Source organism: Meriones unguiculatus, chromosome 6, assembly GCF_030254825.1.
Source record: "Meriones unguiculatus strain TT.TT164.6M chromosome 6, Bangor_MerUng_6.1, whole genome shotgun sequence".
NCBI classification, from domain to species: Eukaryota; Metazoa; Chordata; class Mammalia; order Rodentia; family Muridae; genus Meriones; species Meriones unguiculatus.
This window is the reverse complement of record NC_083354.1, coordinates 78,879,129-78,904,769: the sequence shown is the minus strand read 5'-3', so window position 1 is coordinate 78,904,769 and position 25,641 is coordinate 78,879,129. Positions and strand designations below refer to the sequence as shown.

Genomic DNA, 25,641 nt, shown 5'->3' with positions numbered 1-25,641 from the left:
ACAGAATTTCCACACAGTAGTTACAAGTGGCTCAAAGAGTTGAGTTCTACAGTTTATTTTGATTTTCTTAAATGCACTCACTTGTGTCCAATCTCATGTGCAATGGTAAATGCTGAACCCAGGCCAATGTCTTCATTAATGCTGCAGCTCCTTTCAGGCTCACACATTCCAGCCACAGAGGCTAAGCCTGAATAAACAGAAAGAGACACAAAGGGTCAAGCCAAGGTGTTTCAGCCTTTAAGAGCTCATACTTCTAAATGCCTGGATTCTTTTTTATAACCTCCACGCACAGAAGGAGCAGTTGGCAAAAGGTTAACTTTCTAGTCGTTTGCAAAATCACTGGGGGGAGTTTCACTTTGCCGGCTAGACATTAATATTTTTGAACTGCAGTCAGTGCTGGAAAATGTCTAGACTAGGGGTTAGATTTATAAATTTTACTTCTGGTAACTTGGGACCACCTAGTAACTTGAGCCAGAAAAGGGAATTCAAGAAACCATTTCTATTTTAATATTCTTCAGACTGTAGAAAGCAAAATATATCCACATTATTTTTCTAAAGAGATCTGTTTAAGTTTAGTGGGTTCATAAAAATATACAAGCAACTTTTTAGTTAACAAAAAGAGGTAATCCCAAATGGTTTTTATAAATGACATTTTTATAAAAACAAAATGGATGATTCAAAACAAGAAAAAAACTTTGAAAGATGTGAGACTTCTGCACTTTTTTGATCTTCTGAAATAAGTCCTGATAGCAGATATATATACATATATATATACATATATAACCACACAAACACACACACACACACACACACACACACACACACACACACACACACATATATATATAAATGGAGGAAGTTCGTACATTCAATGTTTTTTTTTCTTCTCTCAACCCCCTTCAGTGCTTTAGAGTTCTTATTAATAAAGCAATACCATGGTGTTAATTCGCTGATTTCTAGTGAAATGTTACATTACTGGAGGTATTTCCCCTTGGAAGCTTTAGTATTTACTTCCAAATGAATACCATGCTCTGTGGGTTATTATAGAAGTTTAAGTCAGCACTTAGAAAACAGAATTTTGTAAGAAATTAAAAAATGCCACCTATTATAAGGAAGCAGATGCCAAATAATACATACAGAAAACGGTCATTTAAAGAAGTTGAAGGGAAAATAAGGATATTTTATGTTTTCTGATATCATGTCATTGCAATGCTAGAACTGTTTCCAACCAAACTTACAGCAGTTCAGCTCAGTGGGTGTTTACTGAGGGCAACAGCAGAGTTCTGTGGTGGGTACAGCTGCCCAGTGGCACTACTTGAGGACAGTCTACACTATTCAATCCATACTTTCTACTAAACTAGCTCTGGAAATTGTGTTTCTCTCTTCTTTCTGATATGAATATTAAAATAACAGCCACCCTTTAACAAAGTTGGAGTGACTGTTGGGTATGCTGATACTGCTTTGTGTAGTGTTTTATCAGGGATTGGTGAAGTTAGAAGGGGGTTGATTTCTGACTGAGAGTTGTTACAAGCACTCATAACACTATTGTGCTGACCTTCCACTCCACTTAAAGCTATTAAAAACCAAAAAGAAGACAATTTAAAACGAGGACCACTTAAGGCAAAAAAGAATTCATGCCTTGGCTAACCAAAAATATGTTCTGTTACTTCTAATTTCCACGAAAGAACACATAGACATGCACACGCACACAGGCACTCATTATGCAGAATACAAACAGTATTTTCTTGGTTCTCAGCCTTTGTGTTCAGGAGATCATATGGGAAGAACAAAACAACAATGAATACTGTTTCGGCTCGGAGTCATTTTTAAGGGATTACTACTAGAATTATTGACAAGTTAACATTTCTTTTTTGTTTGTTTTGATTTTTGTTTTTACCGAGATGGAGTTTCTCTGTGTAGCCTTGGCTGTCCTTGACTCACACTGTAGACCAGGCTGGCCTGGAACTCACAAAGATTCGCCTGCCTCTGCCTCCCAGTGCTGGGGTCACAGGAGTGCGTCACCAAGCACTGCCGACCTGCTAACAATCCTTAGGCTTCCATGGACTAGCCCTTTGTTTTTCTAGTAACGGCGGCACTGCAACGGGTCGTTTTGTTGTTGTGTGTTTGCTTTGTTTTCTTCTTTTATTGGGCATGGGAATGGTTTTTCTTTTGGTATGTGATCTATGACAAATTACTCTCTAATTTGAGTTACTCTATTTTGAATTAAGGATTGTCACTGACACCCCACTATAGTTATAAGCACATATTTACTTGATATCTGAAATAAAAATATTAACCTTGCTAAAGAACAACTTTATAAAGAATGTATTTGGAGAGTATTGATTTTTTTAAAAAATACTAAGGGGCTACAAAGTGAATAGTGTAATTAATAAAAATTAAAATAAAAAATATTTTAAAAAATAAAATAAAAATCTTAATTAATATAAGAATAAACTCTAGTATATGTTCATTAATTCCCACCATTTTCTACTTTCCTATCAACTGCTGCTTTTAAATTTCCTATGTGTAGTAGTGTTCCTCAATTTGATGGTCAATTTCCAACCTTAACCCTAAATACCCTTATAATCCAAATAGCCATCAGAGTTATTAACCAAGAGATTATAAAAAAGAAATCTCTCCAGACACAGTAGCACACAACTGTGATCCCAGCACTTGGGAGGCAAAGGCAGGAGGACCTCTGTGAGCTTGAGGCCAGCCTGATTTATGAAGCAAGTCTAGGACAGCCAAAACTACACAGAGAAATCCTGCTTCAACAAACAAAAACAACAACAACAAAATCTTACCATAAACATCAACACAAAAGGTGCTAAAATAGGTAATAAATTACTCTAACTAAAATAAAATTTGTATAGTAGTAATAAATTGATTGATTCTGTGTTCATATGTATTTAGCAATTAATTTATTGACTGTAGAAATGAATTATTAAAGTTATATTACAATTGGGAACAGGGACTGTCTCTGACATGAACTGACTGGCCTGCTCTTTGATCACCTCCCCCTGAGGACGGAGCAGCCTTACCAGGCCACAGAGGAAGACAATGCAGGGTACCTTAAAATAACATTATTTTCACGGTTATTTGTCCTAATGGAAAGCTGCCATATTAATTCATTTTGTATTTGCATTTAACTTTCAACCAATATCAAATAATGCTTCATAAAAAATATATATTTTTTGAAATCCAAGGTACTTAACTGAGATGGTTTTTAAAAAGCAAAAGATGTTTAGAGAACAAAAAAGAAATCAAATCTCCTTTTTCCATTTCTGGCTATACTGTTTGATGGAATTGTTTGGTGTTGCATGGCCAGCACTATATGGGAAAAGCAGACTGCACATTTTTTAATAATATCTGAATTCATGCGAGATAAAGTTTTTCCAAAACAATCATATCAAAAGAAGTACTATTCTTTATATTTCCTTTGTAACTATCTCAATTTGTTTGTTTTCTTTTCTTTCCTTCACTGTCTGGATGTTGAAAAGTTTCACTTGATCTCAGACACCCAAGTTTGTTGTTGTTGTTTATAAAATAAATTAGACAGAAAATATAAAAATGAATGTTAACATTGATTTATAAATAGTACTAATTTTTAAATCATAATTTATGTTGTTTTCACTCTTGAAATTTGCCAGCGAATATGAAGCTACTAAAAAATTAAATGTATTCATTATGATGGGAAAAATTTTGTTTCTAGTAAATTAGTAAATGCAAGAAAGGTCATGTTGAAAAAATTTAGGGTTAGTTACCCATGTAGCAGAAAGAAAAATAACCAAATTAATAATAATCAAGAGTAATATCATTGCCTCAAAAGACAATCTAACTATCTTGTCATCAAAAAGCAAAGACAAACTTACCCAATGTTCCACAGGGCTTATTTTTATAAGTGCAGATATCGTATCTGTGGAGGAGAAAAAAGAGATAGTTTGTAGAACATGCTTATATTCATTGCAATTTTTTTTCTGGAACTCTTTGTTGAGATCAAAATTGGTACAATTATGAGCAGCCAGGTAGAGTGTCGCATGGCCAGCACTTACATGGGAAAGGCAGACTGCACATACTCTGCTCGGCCTGCAAGTCAGTAGGACATCTTCCAAGAAGAAAGAAAGGAGAAAGTTCTATTGAACTGCTACTGCTTCTACTCACTGAGTGGGTTTATTATTAATAATTATCTCTTGTACCCTGCTGAAGTATTTTCTTGTTAAAGGCACAGACTATGTCTTTGAGTACTACCTGATGTTCCTTTCAGCTCCAACATAGGTACTTGTCTCAAAACAAAACAAAAAGACAGTGTAATATATCAATGGGAATTAAATCAATATTACATATTTTTTTTGGTTGTACACTAGAATTTAGCTTGGTGAAAATACAAAAATTTTAAGTGACTTAACAAATTGATAAATGAATTGATGGATAGAAAGTTTTTTAATGTTAGACTTTATTACTAGACTGCATCATGACTCAATACAAAAAATATTAAAGCACTTTTCATATTTTAAATTATATTTTATATTATTATATTATTCTAAGGGATAATAATAAAATAAAATAAACATATCAATACTGCCTTAACATCCCTTGAATCCTGTCTGTTTTCTATTGAGAGAGAGGAAGGCAGTGGATCTGGATGGAAGAGGCAAGGAGTGACTAGTAGAAGTAGGAGGGAAAACTGTTTTTTGGTTTTGTTTTTGAGTGGCAATTTTTTATCACACTTGTCTTTACATAGATAGGATATTTCTAATCACATGCACAAAAAAAGGAATCTTTTTTCCATACAGAAGAGTGGTATATATTCTTCATTAAGAGTAATTTTAAGCCTATGAGGAATTATGTCAAAGTATATCTTTGAAGTTGAAGTTTCATATGAAGAGTGATTCACAATATCTATTTACATCTTTCATAAACTCTAGAAAAATGTCATGCTTGTTCATATTGTATAAATTAAAATAAATAAAAAATAATGATAATGGACATCATGTATAATGAGAAAGCTTATTGATATTGCTTAAATCCTCCTCCTGCTTCCACTATCATATCACATATACATGTTAACCAAACATTTTGGTATCTCATTTCTTTCTGTGATCAAGTATTTCTTTTTTTTAATTAATTAATTTATTTATTTATTTATTATAATTTACTCATTTTGTATCATGGCTGTAGTCCCCTCCATCTCCTCCCTCTTCTCCCCCTATGCCCTCCACTAACCCACTAATAGGGAGATCCTCCTCCCCTCCTATCTGACCCTAGCCTATCAGGTCTCATCAGGGCTGGTTGAATCACCTTCCTCTGTGGCCTGGTAAGGCTGCTCCCCCCTCAGGGGGAGGTGATCAAAGAGCCAGACACTGAGTTCATGTCAGAGACAGCCCCTGCTCCCCTTACTAGGGACCACACTTGGAGACTGAGCAGCCAATGGGCTTTCTCTGAGCAGGGGGTCTATGTCCTCTCCATGCACGGTGCTTGGTTGGAATAAAGGCCCCCCCCCCCTGGACCCAGGTTTTTTGACTCTTTTTGTCTCCTTGTGGAGTTCCTGTCTCCTCCAGATCTTTCTATCTCCCTCTTCTTCCATAAGATTTCCTGCACTCTGCCCAAACTTTGGCTGAGTCTCAGTATCCCCTTCACTATCCTGATAGAGTCTTTCAGAGGTTCCTTATCTTTTCCTACTTCTGATGTTTATCCTGTTTGTCATTCTGAGTGAGGTTTCAACTGTTATCAGGATATATATTACATGGAAAAAAAATCAACTTTCCCTCTTTCAAGAAAAACGGGGAAAAATGCCACAAAGTACATTCCAGGTATTACGATCAATTTATCTTATCATTACCATGTTATGTATTATTTTACATAGACATAATTCATCCTATAAATATTCAAGTTAATTTAAACAAAGTGATTTCATAGGTGAAATTTATTTTGGGAAAAAATGAAATTTATTCTCATTCACACCTTTCCTAAAACTGATCTGCCTAAGAATGTACTTGTACTGCAATCCATCAGCTTTTCTTTGTCTTTATTCTTTCACAATTACTGTTTCTATTTTAAATGAAGAAAGCATAATTCTATCAATTATCCCAAATCTCATTATAGTGCAGTGACTATAAATGTCTCCAGAAGATAAAACAAAGGGGCAATTCCAGAAAGAATTGATGCTAGGAAAAGCAAAAAGAGCTAAGTAAGGAAAACTAGATGGAAAAAAAAAATCTTCATTTCATTCGGGAAAGGCTCTATACCTTTATGAATGTCTTCCTGCTACAAGTTAATCTATATATCTCACAATTGGAGTTCAGAGATAGAATGTTTTCATAGAACATATTAACATGTTAAAATGAAAAACATGTTACTGACAAACAAGTTATACTATTAGAAAAGGGTTGGCAATGTTAACTGACTTGTGCAATTAGATTATATAGTAAATATTTTTCATAATTAAATGAGCAGAGTTATGTATTATATTGAATTCATTTAGGAGGTCAGTTAACAAAAATTTAAATGATGTATAAATGTGCATTTTAAATTTCATATACAACATACTTATAACTTTAAATCACCAGACATTATCAATGTTATAGATTGCTTATATACTTTAATGGACATTGTCAAAATATTCAAGTTCAAATTTGCCTCATTCGGTTTCTGACACTGGGCAAAAGACACATGCATGCACTCACACACATGTACATGCCCATATGTGTTCACATATGTATGTATGAGCACACATATATAAAATTTGGGAGTTATCTTGCTTTAGTAGGACCTGCAAAAATAACAGAGTAGAGAAACAAGTGTACTTTTCACTCTCAAGATGCCTTACACAAATCAATATAAATCCTAACTGACATGACGCAGCAGGAGCCCTAAATTTAGGCTTAAATCAAAGTCTAAAAGTAAGCCAAGAAGTACATGGAAATCCAAAAAAAGGAGTATAATGGTTTAAATGCAATTTGAACACACACGTACGTACGTGCACCTGTACATACACATATGCTAGTGCATGAACACTTAATCAAACACACAAAAGAAACTTTGCTCTAAATTCTGAATTCGGATAGGAAACTAAGACCATATCACTATGCAACTTCTTTTGTTTTCTTTTTCCAAAAGAATAACAATGTTTTAAGGGCATGTCGCATTTGTTTACCAAGAGAAACTTGGGGAATAAAAGGTATATCTGGCTAACACTTATCTGACCCAGTCCATCACTGAGGGGTGCCAGACAGGAGTTGGAGTAAAGACCATGGAAGAAAGACAGTTATTGGCTTGCTCTTGTACAACCGAGAGGACCACCTGCCTAAGGTGTTACTGCCACACTGAACTGGGCTTTCCCAGTTATTGATCAAGAAAATGACCCACAGACATGCCTACAGGCTGATAGAGGGAGTCCTCACTTGAGAACTTCTCTTTCCAAGTGACTGGGGCTTGTGTCAAGTGGACAAAAACTAACCAGCATAAGGTAGATGATACAGAATTAAGAAACAGGCTAGGAAGGTGGTTCCATTGGTAAAGGGCTTGCCTGGTAAGCACAAGGACCTGTATTTGATTCCCATAACAAAGTAGCACTGGGGAGGTGAGAATAAACAAATTCCTGGGCCTTGCTGGCCAGCCAGTCTAGTCTACTTGATGAGCTTCAGGCCAGTAAAAGACCCTGCCTCAATGATAAGGTAGATAGGGCCTGAGGGTGTTCTCTGGCCTCCACATGGAAGCATCAGCACACAAATATGCATGAGCACACAGGCAAACACACATGAGAAAACACACAAAGAATTAATGACCATGATCGTTAGGGAATCAGTATGTGCTGGATAGTTTGTGTCAACCTGACACAAGCTGAAGTCATCTGAGAGGAGGGAAACTCAGCAAAATGTCACTATAACATCCAGGTGTAGGCAAGCCTGTAGTGTATTTTCTTAATTGGTGATTGATGGGTGAAGGTCCAGCCTATTGTGGGTGGTGCATCCCTCGGACAGTAGTCCTGGGTTCTATAGAAAGTAGGCTGAACAAGCCATGAAGAGCAATCCAGTAAGCAGCACCTCTCCAAGGCCTCTGCATCAGCTACTGCTTCTGGGTTCCTGCCCTGCTTGAGTTCCTGTCCTGGCTTCCTTCAATGATAGACTACAATGTGTAAGTGTGAGCCAAATAAACCCTTCCCTCCCAACTTGCTTTTTGGTTATGGTGTTTCATCACAGCAATGCAAACCCTAAGATACCTTATAAAGCCTAGGGTCTATAGGAAATCAAGGTTCTAGTTTTGGCTAAATAATGCATTTGGGTAAGGAATTCATTTTTTGCCATCTTCCTTCTAATACATAATGATATTGGGCCGACTGAGCAAAATTTTAAAAATAAAATAAAAATATGGTTGAATATCTGTGAATATTACATTGGTATATTTAGGCTGTGAATGTTTTTGACTATCAATTTTCAAAATCACTTTTGTCAGCTCATGAATATCAGAAGAAAATGACCAAAACATCTGACTATGTTGCATTTTAAGGTTTGTGAAATACAGCACTGCCTTACAATGGTAAAACACCTATATTGTAAAAATCTGATGTTTACACCTATATGCCTGGGTTGCTCTCAATCTCAGTCAAAGAAGCTGCCTTTTGCAGTGCATAGCAGTCAATGGAGAGACTTGTACCTGGTCAAAGTGCTTAGGAAAAGAGAATGAGGTTCAGCCCTAAATGGGACATCTCCATCACTGCCACCAAAGCTCAGAGAACACAACAAAAGAAGAGGCAGAAAGAATATAAGAACTGGAGGGAAGGGTGCTGTGAAATATGGTGTTGACATTTGTAAGGATTTTTGAATGCCAAAGAAATCTACAAAATCAGCAAAAGCAAGATCGCTTTCTTTCCCTCAGTCCTGCTCCCCTCCAACAAGCTGTAAAATCTAGTGATGCTATTCAGGGCTTACACTAAAGCAGTTCATGAGATACATGAGATACATGCCTGCATTCCAGGAGAAAGGAATATCCTTATTTCTGAAGACAAAGGTCCACACAGAAGAAATGAACAGACCTCTGTAAGTTTTCCCAGTTTTTCATCATTAAAAAAACAATGCCCCAGAGCCATTCATTAGGCAGAGTCCCAGGAGTCTTTTTCGAAGTGTGGGGATAAGGATAAAAGGACCTGGAGGGGACAAGAACTCCTCAAGAAAACCAACAGAGTCAATTAACCTAGGCACACAGGGGCTTACAGAGACTTAAGCACCAACCAAAAGCACGCATGGACTGGACCTAGGCCCCTTACACATATGTAGCTGAGTAGCTTGATCTTCATGTGGGTCCTCTTGCAAGCGGAATAGAGCTGTCTCTGCCATGGAGTACGCTGCTCCTGCTTTTCTATCACTTTCCCCTAACGGGCTACCTTGTCTGGCCTCAGTGGGAGAGGATGTGCTTAGTCATGAAGCGATTGATATAATGGGGAGGAACCTCCATTTCTCTGAGGATAAGGGAAGAGGGAAGGGGAGGGGGAAACAGCGGGAGGATGGGACTGGGAGGAAAGGAGTGAGGGGGCTATGATCGTGATGTAAAATGAATAAATAAATTCAATAAAAATACCAACGCTCCCTTTTCCACATCACTTTGCTCCAGAACTGTTTAGTTTTTAACAAACCTACACTAATGCGTTCAACTCTAGCACCCTCTGTGTGTGTGTGTGTGTGTGTGTGTGTGTGTGTGTGTGTGTGTGTTCTCTAGTGCACATGTAGAGGCTAAGGTTCAAGGTCAGTCGTCTTCCTCAATCCACCTGAATTTTTTGAAACACAGTATCTTACTAACCCAGTACCTCCTCAGTTCAGGCAGGCTGACTTACGGACCAGGGATCTGCTTATAATTATCTCCACTTCCTCACTGTGCCACACTGCTGGACCTGGCTTATTGAAGAATAGGATCCAAATTCAGTTCCTTATGCTTGCACAGCAGGTGTTTTATCAGCAGAGTTATCTCACCTGCCCTTAACTGTTTTGCAAGTCTTCATATTCTAACATAGGCTTTTCTGTTATATAAAATTGAGCTTAATGGAATTTGTGTTTTTCTGTTGTTAATGTCATCTGTTATAGGAGCTTCAGCCATGAACTTTAGATGGCTAGAAGAAAAAATATTTGTCTTCTGCCATGGTGAAAGTCGAATTGGTGGTGTAACTCTTTCCTGTTTTCTATACATGTACAAAGGAAGCAGCATTAGAAAAGTGGTCTTACTTACAAAGAAAGAAAATATTTTGACCCCATGTGGGTTTCTCTTGCTTGTTTTTCACTTTTTTGAGACACTCTCCCTATGCAGCTCATAATCCTCCTTCTGCCATCTCTTGAACATAGCAGTCTTTATAATAAAATAATGAGATTGTAATGACTTTAAGAGTTAATCTGTTTCAGTTTATATAATACAAATTACAAGTTATATTTTCAGTATAATGACCTCTTCATGTAAATAATATTCATTTCACTGAATATTGTAACATACTGATACTTTCAAAGGCATGTGTTATAAGACCAACTATGTATTCACTACCTAATATATAGCCATTTATTATAACAATGCAATCACGTCATAGAATATTTCTCAAAGATATGTTAAATACTTTCAATTGCTAATTCCTATAATATCTCAGATGCTATTTGGTTCAGTTTATGGCATGAATTCAAGAATTACTATTAGTCTGCAAAATAACTCTTATCTATTCACATCAGTTTTTCAGCCATTGTAGAAGAGTGCTTCCTTTAGCCAAGAATGTCTTTGCCTTATGATTGTCCCACATATTGCAAAATATTGATGACAAGAATGTGATATTATATGACTTATAAAGGCCAAATTCAAAATGTTTTAGTAATGACCAATATCTTTAACTGAATGAATTATTACATTTCTCATTTATTTCTTCATTACTATTCTAATTGTATTCTTCCTTTTCCTAGTTTACTTATTTACTTATTTTCCTTATTTCATTTATGAATGGCATTATAACAGTCATTTAAAATTAATACATTGTTACTATATTTTTATAAATCAAGAAATACAGGCTGTTACATTATTTGCCCTCAGAAGTTTAGGTATTAACTTATTTTTAAGTGTTTTCATGTATCACTAACAATGTCAAGGTTTCAATGGGTTTTTAATATCCTACTATGAAGATGTAGTAAAATTTGTTTAAAGATGTCACCACTATTTAAGTCACAGATGGCTTCAAAATCTTTCGCAAGGAATATAATCACAAGGAATAGCATTATATATTTGTACATTTGTCTGTTAATATTTCCTTCCTACTAAGCATTGAGAATCTTGGTCAATAGGCTTTCTCCAAACTATCTTTCCTAAATAGATGAATTCTCCTAACAAACATTCACCTAGTTCCTCATTAACTTTGTGGCCTCCATTTAAACAGGTGATTTCATGTGCACATCTTTCCCATTATTACAAATTCTTTAATATTAGAGAGTAGTTTGTTTTGCCTACTGTTGTAGCCCTGTGTCTAACAAGATGTCTACAGTACAGGGTTTAAAGTTAATAAAACTGAGAACCTCTAAAAAGATCACATCATTCACACTTCCACAAACCATTTTTTGATGTTTTCAATCCCAAATAATTCCATAGCAATTCTAAATTTCAATCCTCAACTTCCACTCCCTAAGAGCCATTAATAAAAATAAAATTATTTTTAAGTTTCTGACATGAGATGATGAATTTAGTAGATTTAATGCACTTTATAAGCATATAATTGGGTAAGTTTGATTCATAGAGCCATTTACTAAAAGATAATTTCATGGTTCTAAATAAAAAATTTAAACAATTTTTTCAACAAATATTTCCTAAGAGCTTACCATGGGAAAAACATGAACAAACTTGATTTAACTTATTTTAAGATACTAGAAGAAATTAAATCAGCAAAGGCTTAATTATAGCCAGAAAAACACTTGCCACCTTGTTACAGCACTGGGGTATAGTTTATTGACTGAGCTTTGAATATTTCAGAGTATCTAGTCTCTTCTCTGTTTCTTTTGTTTTACAGGAGGATTAATATTCCTTGGAATATTTGTCCTTTTCATTAAAAGACTAGTTATTAACTCCCTAATTTGCATCATTAGTTACCTCCTGCTGAGATTAGGCGAACATCTTATCTCTAAGTCTCTCTTATGTATAACTTCTGTTTTCAAAGACTTAGTTATTATGTGTATGGGAAAGGAAAAATATACACTTCTGTTCAGGAGCCTGGGAATACTAGAGGCATCAGATCTCCTGGAATAAGAGTTACAAAAAGTTGTAAGCCCCCTAATGTGCATGCTTGAAACTAAGCTCTGGTCCTGGGAAAGTAGTACGGACTATGAACACGGGAGCCTCATCTTCCCATCACTGCCCATTCACAGCTTACGGACATAGCTCTGCAGATGCCATTCTCCTACTTGAAAAATCAAATTCTCTCTAAAAGTGGAAACAGTGTACTTTGGGATTCAACACGTAATCTTGTTTCAGCTTACCTCTCTATAGTTAGTTATTACCCCCAAACATATGTCTACTTCTACAGAATATGCTCATTATACATTTACTACTATCTAAAAGATTTGGAATTTCCCTCTATCCACAAACAGTTCATGAAAAACTCTTCTCCTGTGAATTTCTAGAATTTCTTCTGTGAAATTCTAGACACATATTAGGTTCACGTCAAATATCTTATCCTTCATAAAGAAAGAAGTAACATAGCAAACGTGCTTATTTGCTTTCCCATGTTATAGTAACTCTAACTCATCATTCTCTCAAATACTGTCATCAGTATTTAAAGAATATAAAATAGTAACCTGACAATGAAGTAGGATAGGAAGAGAAGCATGTTAAATAAGATATCAAAATCAGTGGCAATAAGCATTTCTTTAATTTTGAAAAGGAAACTACATTTATTTTTTGTGTGAATGTGTTTGTTCATATGTGGTAATGAACATGTTAATTTCATAGTTTATACAGATACCTACATTTCATTGTACATAGTACGTATATATAATTATTTACCAATTGCATCTTATTAAAGGGGCAGGAGAGCAAAAACAATTCTATTTGTTACAATCATTGTGAAATAAAAAGACAGAACAATTGTGCAGATTAATGGAAGAATACAAACAGCACAATCAAATTTGTACCAAGCTCACATCCTCTCTTCCCTCACACATGGACAGCTCACCACCACAAATACTGTGATGTGTATAATTCTTTAGTATTCAATTTCATGAGCAATCAGAAATAAAACTGCTCAAAACTTACTCAAAGCAACTCTACAGTTATCTTCTTCTTGTAAGCTGCTAAAAATATAGGCATAATACAGTAATTGTCTTATAAAATACTTCATATTTTTAATAACTTATTATGTTGGTCTAATGCGCTTTTGTTATTAGTTTTTGGCAAATGTTATTTTTATTTTCTATAATGTGAGCTATCCTGGGAACTTAACTGAATTTTGGGGACCCTTCATAGTGAAGTAGAATAAGCCTAGAGGTTTTTTAAAACATTTCAATAAGAATTCCGGAGTGAAAAGGTGGAGGGCAGCCCTTTGCACAAAAACTGCAGGCTGTAGAAAAAAAGACCAGAATGAATAGCTTAAAATATTTTATGCAAATATAAAGTAGGTTTTGTTTGGATTCTAAATTTGTAGTAAATTTACAATCCATCCTGCTCCAAAATTCCTCTTTGTAAATATTCAACTATGACAAATGTCTTAGTATTCTAAAGACATTCAACAGCCACCAATACCATACACCTTTAAAAAAAAGTTTTATGTCTCCATAAACCTGATTCTCAAAGTTCAGAAGCAATGCCACTGCATGGAACAGGCACCTCAGTTACAATCTAGAACTTCCAACTTGTTTCCGTTTCTACACCACTGTAAGCAACATCTTGCCAAACTCCACAAAACCATTCAGTGGTTTTTGTCTGATGTGGGGAAAAAAGTCCAGAGAGAGAGGAGGTGCCACCAAATTCATGCCGCAATAAAGACTAAACTGCTTGCACTACAAATTAGTGGCTTAATCCAGCACATCACTTGTGTCAATTCTCCATCCTTTTGTAGAAATTTTTATTACCAGTTGATTTTAAAATTCACTGGGGAGGAAAGGGAGTGGGAAGAGGAAGGAAAGGTTGCTTGGATGGAATGATTAGTATACATGAAGGATCATTGTGATAGAAATTTTTTTGAAAGAGCAATCTACATAACTACTAATTTTATTGCACAGTGATTATCAGGTCATCAAATGAAATTTGTATGACTGAGAACATGATGGTAGTCTATCAGATTTGAGTTCTAGTTCTGGTGCTCACAATAACTGACTATTAGCCCTCTTCCAAATCATCTTATTGTGCCTTAATTATTCTGTCACACCACTGCTGTGAAGCCAGATGGAATACTCTCAATGAGCACAAAAGCCTTTAACTTTAAAATAGCATAATTTCATTGTTGCTGTTCTAACCAGAGAGAACTCAGAGAATGACTTTTTCCTTAAAAAAAAAAAAGAAGAAGAAGAAGAAAAAATTACCAAGGGCTGGAGACATGAATCAGTGCTTAATAGCACACATTGTTCTTCCTGAGGCCCTGAATTAAATTCCCAGCACCCACATCAGGTGGTTTACAACTGCCTGTGATCCCAGCTCCAAAAAGAATCTCTGACCTCTGTGGGCACTTGCATTCATATGAACAAATTTCCATACTCACTTATACATAATTAAAATAGTAAAAATTAATCTTAAAAAAGTTATCCAGGGGTACTTTTCTAAGACCATTTTAAAAAAAAATATATATATATATATACATATATATATATACAAGCATACAGTTAGAAAAGTAAAGAGTGCTTAAAGCCATATTCTATAGCTGGACATTTGTTATATTATTTAAACATTGGAAAGTAGATATAGAAAAGTGTTCCATGTGTTCAAGACAAAAGTTCCCATCACTTGCTAATTTTCATCACATACATTTCTTTGCACTTCCTAACTGCTCACTGCTTCAGTGGGGTGACTGACACAACTGGCTACAGTGTCTAATCTAGTAGAGCAGTCAGTAAAGGTGTTGCATTCAGCACATAACTTAGGTGTAACTATAGTTCTGCGAATACATATTAATCCATAAAGAAAATGTAATTCTCCTGTAAATACTACCTCTATGTTTTTTGAGAAATTATTAGAAAATGTGATAATATATCTCTGATATAATTTCAAAATAATTGTTTTGAATGGTGGCATTACTGTTTTTGTACTTTAGAATCACCATATTAAGATATAACATAAGGAAATCATGAAATTTGCAGGTAAATGGTGGGACCTGGAAAGGATCATCCTGAGTGAGTTGTCCCAGAAGCAAAAAGAGACACACGGTATATACTTACTCATATAGACATACAACATAGGACAAACCCACTAAAATCTGTGCATCTAAAGAAACTAAGCAAGAGAGAGGACCCTAAGTAAAACGCTCAATCCCCATCCTGAAAGGCAAAGAGGATGGACATCAGAAGAAGAAGAAAACAGGAAACAACCTAGGAACCTCTGACAGAGGGCCTCTGAAAGCCTCTGCCCTGCAGACTATCAAAGCAGATGCTGGACCTGATGGTCAACTGTCCGGCAGAGTGAATGGAATTTTATGTAAGAAGTGGGAAATAGTAAGAGCTGGAGAGGACAGGAACTCCACCAGGAGAGCAACATAACAAGAAAATTTGAACACAGGGAACTTCCCAGAGACTCATATTCCAACCAAGGACTATTCATGGAGACAACCTAGAACCCCTGCACAGATGTAGCCCATGGCAGTTCAGTGTCCAAGTGGGTTACATAGTGATGGGAATAGGGACTGCCTCTGACATAATCTGATTGGCCTGCTCTTTGATCACCTCCCCCTGAGCGGGGAGCAGCCTTACCAGGCCACAGAAGATGACAATGCAGCCACTCCTGAGGAGATTTGATAGACTAAAATCAGAAGGAAGGAGAAGGGGACCTCCCATATCAGTGGACTTGGGGAGGGGCATGCATGCAGAAAGGAGAGGGAGGGTGGGATCGGGAGGCGAGGAGGAAGGGCTTATGGGGGGATACAAAATGAATAAAGTGTAATTAATAAAAAAAAGATATAATATACTAAAATTGTTTAATCCATAACAATGACGAATATAACAATAAGTGCCTTCTTTTGAGCTAAAAAAAGTTACACCTAAGTTATGTGCTGGCTGAAGGTAACGCCATTTTGAAAATTTTTAAGTTAGCATTAGAAAGTAAAAAATATTTAGCATTACTGTGAAGTTTTTAGAAATACCATCCCCCCAATAATGTTTTCTTCAATAAGATACAAAGTTTATTGGTAACTGACTTCAACCCAATTTTTTGTTTGTCAATGAACATTTCAATATCTTGACAACACTTGAGTTTATTTTACTACTAGTGATTTCTTCATCAACTTTAAACTGAATTTATGAATAATCGACTAAATGTAAAAAATTTTGGAACCAGAGGCTAGTAGACTTTCATGTTATATAATATATTTAATTAACTATATATTAAAAATAATCTCCAGGGAAAGCTACTTGTCAAGCAACACAATATTCAAGGTAAGAAGACTATCTCTGGGATTTCAAATTTCAAAGAAAAATAATTCATCAACTGTTTCAAAAGAGATTCTGTATCAATACAAATAGTTACAACATGGAAAGCTGAACCTCTGAATTATTTTAAGACTAATCCAGGATATTTCTAAGATTCTGAGAGCCAAATGAAAGATATCTTCAAAATATGTTTTAAATTTTAAGTTAGAAAATTAAAGTTCAAAATTCACATGAGAAAGATAAGAAATCTGGTATCCTCCAGTCCTGATACCTTTGACATATAGTTTATCTATCCAGAAAGCCAATGTTTCTGTGTTTGGAAGTTATATAAATATTCTCAATATGGCTGCAAGGTAGGGCCTTCTCAAAAAAGGGATGTGAAAGGCTTTTGACTGATATGGCACTATTTTTCTCAGGAAAAAAAAAAACCTAGCTATGATAGTAGATCTCTGCCTTTTAAGATGAAAAGATTCTGTGTGGGGAAATGACTTACTGATTATCAGCCAAAATAAAAACCAGAGGATTTGCCAAAACTTCTTCACTAAGCAATTTTTTTTTAAGTTACTGATATAACATGGAACATTGAGAGGACATCAGGGAGGATGACAGTGTGACTATTACCCCTAAGGTTCTGAAACAGCAGACTGGTACTATTATCATTAACAAGTGGTACTTTATTTAGTTCTTACTGATTTATTTTTATATAATAATTGTAGATCAAAGTGACTAAACCTAAATCTTTTGGAGTCTCTACCATAATAGTCTGCCTTTTGGTGTACTTGGTTAAGGCAATTATGAATATCTTGAAAACATGAAAAGCAGTATGATGTGGAAGAAAGAACACTAGATTCAGGAGATTTACCATTTATTAATTATGTGACCCGGATAATATTAGGGACAATTACAAGAACCTCTAATAGGGCCCTGTTCTAAGGTGCTCTTTAGAATACTTGGCAGAAGGTAATATTTTATGCAGTTAGTTCAACTTGGAACTATGGAAGCACCTACTAAGTCCTTTCTATATGGTAAGATGAAGGCTTTTACATGAGAGAACATACCAGTCTTTACCGATAATTGCTTCCCTTGCCCATAAGTTTTTCAGAACTTTATTTATTTTTTTATAATTTTAATTTTTTTATATTAATCACAGGCCATTTACTTTGTATCCCAGCTGTAGCCCCCTCCTTTACTCCCTCCCTCATCTCCTCCCTGCCCCTTTCCAAGTCCACTGATAGGGGAGGTCCTCCTCCCCTTCCATCTGACCCTAGCTTATCAGGTTCTCATCAGGACTGGCTGCAAAGTCCTCCTCTGTGGCCTAGCAAGGCTACTCCTCCCTCGGGGTGGGAGGGAGGTCGAAGAACTAGCCATTGAGTTCATGTCAGAAATAGTCCCTATTCCCCTTACTAGGGTACCCACTTAGATACTGAGCTACCATGGGCTACAGCTGAGCAGGGGTTCTAGGTTATATCCATACACGGTCCTTGGTTGGAGAAATAGTCTCATAAAAGACCCCTGTGACTGATATATTTGGTCCTTATGGAGCTCCTGTTCTCTCTAGGTCATACTAACTCCCCCTTCTTTCATATGATTCCTTGTACTCTGCCAAAGGTTTGGTTTGATATGATCATCTACTTTCAGTAAATGAGCTTGCCTACATGATCAAACTTTTACAGATGTTCCTCACTCTGGCTTTTAACCCTATCATAATCAAATAAAATTTTACAACTTCCCTTTTTAAACACCAAAGGCAAAATGAGGCATAAAGTTCAATGTGCCCAATTTTGGGAGTTAACAGGATTGGGCCTGGTCAGTATTTAGTTAAGAGAAATGCTAAAAAAGATATACTAATAATATCTGAAGCCAGCCAAGAACAGAAAAAAGCAAGCTCCAGTGCTCCTGGAAACAGAGTAAGAGGAAACACAAACCACTACTGGATGTTTAATTCTGTGGGTATACAATCCATACAAAAGGGACAAGAGTCTTGTCTGTGTCAGGGGTCACCAGAATCAATGCTCCTAACACTATCATCTTTCTGACCTCATATCCTCACTAGTAATAGTTTTAAAGTTCAGATTATGCTAAAGATTATTGAAGTCTGAGTCAATCCCTGTGACTACTGTTTATGTGGTCAGTGCAAACTCCAGATACTTCCCAACCTCTACATTCAGTAACAGAACTGCTGCTGTGCTCCATAAATACTGTTGGTCCTGGATGAGTTTCAGGGAAAAGCCAAAAAGAAAATAAATTATAAAATTCAATTCAAGAGTCAAAAAGGCAATGAGTAACAACCAAGACAGAGTCTCTCCTTTCTAGCCACCAATTCCAAGAAAAAGAATAGAGAAATTCTTTTTGATATAGGCCAGTTTTTTTTTTCTTTACAAGACAGAACAGGGGGGTAGAGAGTTATGTGTTACATTAGAATTCTTCAATTAAGAAAATGCTCTACAGACTTGCCTACATTCTAATCTTATGGCAGCCTATTCTTAATTGGGGTTCCCTCCTTTCAGATGAATTTAGTTTGTGTCAAATTGACATAAAATTGCCCAGCACAATAATCAATCACTCAAAACTCCATTTAGAGATCATGCTATCCAAGTAGCTTAGAACCAGGAATATTTCAAATTTCTAGTATTTTTAGATTTTGGAGGATTTTAATATACCAAATAAAATATCTTCAAATGGACCATCAACTTAAAAATAAAATGCACTTATGCTTCATCTACACATTAAACAAAGAGCTAAGGATAACCACTTTATAACATCCTTATACTGTTTTTTTGAAAATTAAAATAGAGTTTATTAGGCATCTTGTCTTGGTTAGGGCTTGTGTTGCTTTGATGAAATACCATGACCAAAAAATCAAGTTGGAGCAGAAGGGCTTTATTTGGTTTATACTTCCATACTTCCATATCATTGTTTACCATTAGAGGGAGTCATGACAGGAATTGAAAGGGGCAGGAACTTAGGAAGTTGGAGGTAGGAGCTGCTGCAGAGGTAATGGAGGAGTACTGCTCACTGGCTTGCTTCCCATGGCTTGTGTTCAGTCTGTTTTCTTAAAGAACCCAGGAACACCAGCCCAGAGATAGAAACATGCACAATTGGCTGGGTCCTCCCCATCAATAACTAAGAGAATGCATTATAGCTGGATCTAATGCAGGTATTTTCCCAAGAAGATTCCCTCCTTTCAAATAACGCTAATTTGTATGTCAAGTTGACATAAGACCAGCCAGCATAGCATCCCTTGCTTTAGATATTTAAAAAGTCTAAATACACTGGGCATGTGGTGGCACACACCTGAATTGCCAGCACTGCGAGAAGCAGAGGCACAAGGGATCTCTGTAAGTTCCAGGCAAGCCTGGTCTACAAAGAGAATCCAGGACAGCCAAGGCTACACAGAGAAACCCTTATTCGAAAAACTAAAACCCCTCCCCAAAAAAGTCTAAATGCTGTTTGTAAGGGATATTTGATTTGAACCTAGCACTACCTTAAAATACAAGTAAGATAACAATATAAACTAAATATACTCATTTAAAATTGGATGCTTATATTTTAGTCCAACTCTTGTATTAGTAACTTTTCTTTTCACTGTGGCCAAATACCTGACAGAAACAAATTAAGGAAAGAAAGATTCTTACTAATTCTCAGTTTCAGTCATCTTACCAAGAACAGCATGCAGAGTTAATGGCAATCAAAATAAATGATGTGATGGAAGCTTCTCACAACCTAACAGACCAAAGAAACAAAATACTGATCCAGAGCAGGGCTGGGCTATGCCCTCAAAGGCCTTTCCCCCAGTAACTCACAAACCAAGCCCTATTGTCTCCTCCCTCTACAACCTCCAAAAACACCACCTCCAACTAGGCATCAAGTGTTCAAATACACTAGCCTCTGGGAAGGAAACATTTCAGATTCAAACCATAGTAATCTGCCCCTAAACCCTATAGGTGTATGGCCATCTCACATGCAAAAGCTTTAATTACACTTTTGAAAAGTGATTCTTCTAATACTCAAAGCAAATGGTTAGCTGTGAGCTCCAATAAAATAACAGCAACAACAACAACAATAATTAATTAATTTAAAAGAAATCCAATGAGAGTAACATTCCCATTTCCAATGGAATAGGAAAACAGCAATAGAAGTTAAGTTAAAAGACTGAAAGCCAACAGAGCAAAGCTTTAACCTTGTTTCTCTGTGTTCAACCTTGATAGTATGTGATGGCATCATCAGAAATCCAAGAGGCTTTGGCAATTTCTTCCCTATGGTTCTGGCAACTTGAGCACACACGGGCCCTCTCTGGGGTAAATCAGTAGGCGCAGTATTACTTGACAGGTGACCCTGATTACTGGGTCCATTATCCTTAGCAACTCAGGTCCCACATATGCAACTTCAGACACTAGCCTCTCATTATGGAACTCAAATCTGCTACACAGTTTCTGACCCTTTTTTTGGAAACATGGTGCAAGTTCCACAACCCCACAACTTCTGGAATCTTAATGACTGCAAATCCATAACCATGTAGATGACACATGATTATGAGGCCTAGTTGAGATATATCTGGGGCCCTTTAGATCAATGTTTCTTAACCTGTGGGTTGAAAACTCTTTGACAAACCTCTGTCTCCAAAAGTGTTTACATTACAGTTCAAAGCAGTAGCAATACCACAGTTAGAAAGCACCAACAAAAATAATTTTATGGTTGGGGTCGCTACAACATAAGGAACTGTATTAACAGTTGCAGCATTAAGAAGGTTGAGAAGCTCTGCTTTAGACCATAACTATGGCAGCCTCTGAGTGTTTTGTTGAACCTCTGAAACTATTACCTCTAGAAGGTCATTTTCCAAGAAGGAAATCCTTCTCTTCTGTTTTTTAAGGTATCTTATTTGAAGAGTACACTCAGTCACATGTGCTTGCATATTTCTACATAGAGCATTAAGCAGAAAGGCCTATACTGCAAGGCCTTTACTTTACTATCCTTCCTGTATAAAGCCTAAGGTTCTTTACAATGGATGGTATTAATCTCTTTAACAGCTGCTGCCACTTCTTCCAAACCTACTTGGTTCTAATCTACCTTTTTCATAACCTTTAACACACTCATGTTCCCTTTGTTAGCAAACTACAAAATATTCACATCTTTCTGTGCATGGCTTTACATTCTTGCTAAAAGTCCAGCTAAATGCTGCCAGGAATAGCTACCACAACCTAGATGTTGCCCTGTCTTGAGAGTTTCTCCACCAAATAAGTTAGTCCATTTATTTGGATCCAATCTCACTCTAATTTTTAGAAAACTGAAAGAATGTAGCCAGATTATTTGTTTAAACATAACAAACATGTTCCCTGTTTTCTTCCTCTTCCGATGTCCATCCCATTTGCCTTTCTGAATGAGGGCTGAGTATCTTACCCAGTATCTTCCTTCTTGGTTAGCTTCTTTAGGTGTACAAAGTTTAGTATGATTGTCCTATATTATAAGTCTAATATCCACTTATAAGTGAGTATATACCATGTGTGTCTTTCTGTTTCTGGGATAGCTCACTCAGGATGATCTTTTCTAATTCCCACCATTTGTCTGCAAATTTCATGATTTCCTTGTTTTTAATTGACATGAACTCAGTGGCTGGCTCTTTGACCACCTTTCCCTGAGCGGGGAGCAGCCTTACCAGGCCACAGAGGAAGACTATGCAGCCAGTCCTGATGAGACCTGATAGGCTAGGGTCAGATGGAAGGGGAGGAGGACCTCCCCTATCAGTGCCTGGGGGAGGGGCATGGGAGGAGATGAGGGAGGAATGGTGGGATTGGGAAGAAATGAGGGAGGGGGCTACAGATGGAATACAAAGTGAATAAATTGTAATAAATAAAAAAATTAAAAAGAAAAAACTCTTTCCTATCAGTGGACTGGGGAAGGGGCATGGGAGAAGAGGGAGGAAGACTGGGAATGGGAGGGTATGAGGGAAGGGGCTACAGCTGGGATACAATATGAATAAATTATAATAAAAAATAAATTAATTTTAAAAAATGTAACAATCATGGCCTCTAGCCAAATTTATGACAGGAACCTTGTTTCTTTCTATTTCTTCAAGAGCTCAGGCTTTACTATTTACATTTGTAGCAAAATTCTGCTTTTCCAAACTCCCATCAGATGGTTACTAAGCTCTGCTTACAGTACTCTGGGACTTGTCTAGCTCACAGCCCTAACACACTCCATGTTTGTCCTACAAATTAATTCCAAAAGCACACATGCCCCATCATCAGCTTTGACCATAACAACAGCCCCATTTTTCAGTACTAAGTTTCTGTATTAGTTATTGTACACTTTGCTATGACGAAAGACATTCCAGAAACAATGTGATAGAGGAAAGATTTATTTGGGCAGGTGGCTCCAATTTGTCACAATGAGGAAGGCAATGTAAAGCTCATGTCAGTGGGAATGTGAACAAGAGGATCCTGACATTTTAGCAGATCAGGAAGCAGAAATGAGACACCTCCCCCAAAGACTTGCCTCCAAGAGGTAAGTCTTTTGACATCATGCCTTACCTCTTTAGGGGTCTACAACCTTCCAGAACAGCGCTACCAGTTCTGGATCAGATTTAAACAATAACAACTGTCAAATTTCATTTGGAAATTTTTGTTTGATGTTGGGTCATCAAGCTCTATTTTCACGTAAAACTGTTTAAAGATTATTTCATTATACTTTTAGCAATAATTATAATTTTCGTGGCATACAGACAGTTTTGTCTACACTCTTTGCAGAATCCTTTGCAAAATGGTGATTGGGAAAAAAAAATTAAAACAAAACAATACACCCAAATCCTCAGAGTCCTTCTACATGAGAGGTTGGCACTTGCAATTTCCAACTTCATTTCATGTCTATTTTCCACACACACTGCTATTGTCTGATATCAGACCTACAACTTCCCTCTTGCTTTAGGGTATGTTTATATTTTGGCCTGGACGAAGCTTCACTTTGCCCTTTACAGATATTTCTTATGCTTCAAAGGTTTAGCTTCTGTGTCATTCATAAGACCGACTTTTATGGACCATGCTATACCTGAGTACTTTTGTTCATTGTCTCTGGCAATATTAGTCTTAGAGTGTTTATAACAAACTATGTAATCACAGGGGTAACTTAGAAACAAATGAAATCTATCCCTCATATTTATGGAGTCTGAGAAGTGAAATAAAAGCACCAATATTTGGGATGTGCTGTGGACTCTGTTACACTGATGCAACAGCCTTACTGTATACTAGCATAGTCATATGGGAAAAGAGGGTATCAACTTCCCTTTAGCCTCTTTTATAAAAAAAGTTATCTTATTCTCCCTCAGTGATTATTATTATTATGAATTAAGTATGGAACTATATCTTTTTAACTTTATTTACCTTTATTTTATGAGCATTGATATTTTACCTGCGTGTATGTCTGTGTGAGAATGTCAGACAGTTGTGAGCTACCATATGGACGCTGGGAATTTGAACTCAGGTCCTCTGGAAGAGCAGTCAGCGCTCCCAAATGCTGAGCCATCTCTCTAGTCCTATGTCCTTCTTCTTAATGTCATTATCTTGGTGATTAGATTTTGGCATACACATTCTGGTAAAAATTATAGGTTATATTACAATATATTTTTTCTTTAGAGAATTCATATTAATGAATATTAATAAAAATACCTATTTGTCCCATTGTTTAATCCAGTATCTTTCCCTCTTAGAGTATAAATTCCACCCCTAAGACAGCATGGAGGTTTTAGTGTCTATTACAAAATAAATACTAGTAAATATTTGAATACCAGTGACTACAAGTTAAAGTCAGATAGACCTAAGTTTGAAACTCAGCTCTATGATTTGTTTTAACTTGAGGGTCCAAAACTCTCCTTTATTCAATAGATTTTTCAAATGTGAAGTGATATATGATGGAAGTATAAATTAAAGAACTACTATAAATATATATGAAGTAATATACACAAAATGCTTAACAGAAATCTGGGGCAAGATGGTACATTAGAAGCTGTATGCTTCTATGAGTTCGAAGACTTGGGGGCAGATGGCCTATGTTCCAAAGAAAAAAATGAAAGGAAAAGCATTAAGAAACTCAAAAGAAGTGACAGGACAGATGCAAAGCATGGAAAACTGGAAGATTACATAGCTAAAAGCAGAAGACAGAAGCTTGGGCAGAAGCTCCAGTCTTGGCTCCCTGCAGGAAAGAACTAAAGTTATGACCACAGTTTCACTACTGCTGAGAATCAAGCCCTCAGGAAAAGGCTTCTCACTTAGAAGACCCCACAATAAAATTAGAAGGAAAACTCACAACAGATGTTCAAATCACAGACAGAAAAATATGAAACATAAAAAAAAACAGAGAGTTGTTTTCAATCTTAGAATTTTATGGTTGTTTTCAGCAAGTTCTAAAAAATGGAAAAGCCAAATATTATAAAACAAGCTGACAATTTAAAACAAAAAAAAATATCTGTAATTATTTAAGAGTTTAAATGTATCAATAAAGCATCTTTCTGGACCTTCAGAACATAATAAAATAGAAATATTTTAATATTACATTTTATATTTATTTCTAAATTATCTAAAATCTCATAATATGCCCAGCCAAGTCTGCCAAATTTTCCCAACATTTCAAATTGGCAATGCTCTTCTTTTTCCTGTTGAAAACTGATTTTAAAAATGTGCTTAATATATCTCATTTTACAGTCATTCCTTTTAAGCCAACCTTGAACATTTGTTCAAACCTCAAAGGCAAAAAGAGTAATCAAACTATTCTTTCTCCAGAGGATACAAACAATAATTGCTAAAAACAAATGTTGTCTTTTATTATTCTCTCAGTTTAGAGTATTACACGTACTAAACAAAGGGAGAGTTAACAATGTGTAAGATTGCTTGAAAAATTTGTAGGAAATTCATGTCATATGAATATAGCAATCCTTCTGTAAACATCTCCCACCTTAAATATAATAACTCGTTTATGGATATGTATTACACAATTTTTCTATCCATGATTTCAATATTTAGGCCTATGTGAATTTAATTATCCAAAAACTTATGATATCTCAAAGAACATTAGCATATTC

At 36.1% G+C, this 25,641-nt stretch overlaps 1 protein-coding gene across 4 annotated transcripts in view; it reads right to left on the bottom strand.

Moving 5' to 3' along the window:
* Adamts6 (ADAM metallopeptidase with thrombospondin type 1 motif 6) overlaps positions 1-25,641 on the bottom strand; it is a 263,176-nt gene that overhangs the window by 174,948 nt on the left and 62,587 nt on the right. For all 4 annotated transcript variants that reach the window (XR_009592406.1, XM_060385684.1, XM_060385685.1 and 1 more), the window contains 2 exons: positions 3,873-3,916; positions 82-187 (listed from right to left, as the gene is read on the bottom strand). Coding sequence is in view for 3 of the 4 variants with exons in the window: in XM_060385684.1 (XP_060241667.1) it covers positions 82-187; positions 3,873-3,916 (150 nt within the window). In the remaining variant the exon portion in view is untranslated. The remainder of the gene's footprint in view (positions 1-81; positions 188-3,872; positions 3,917-25,641) is intronic.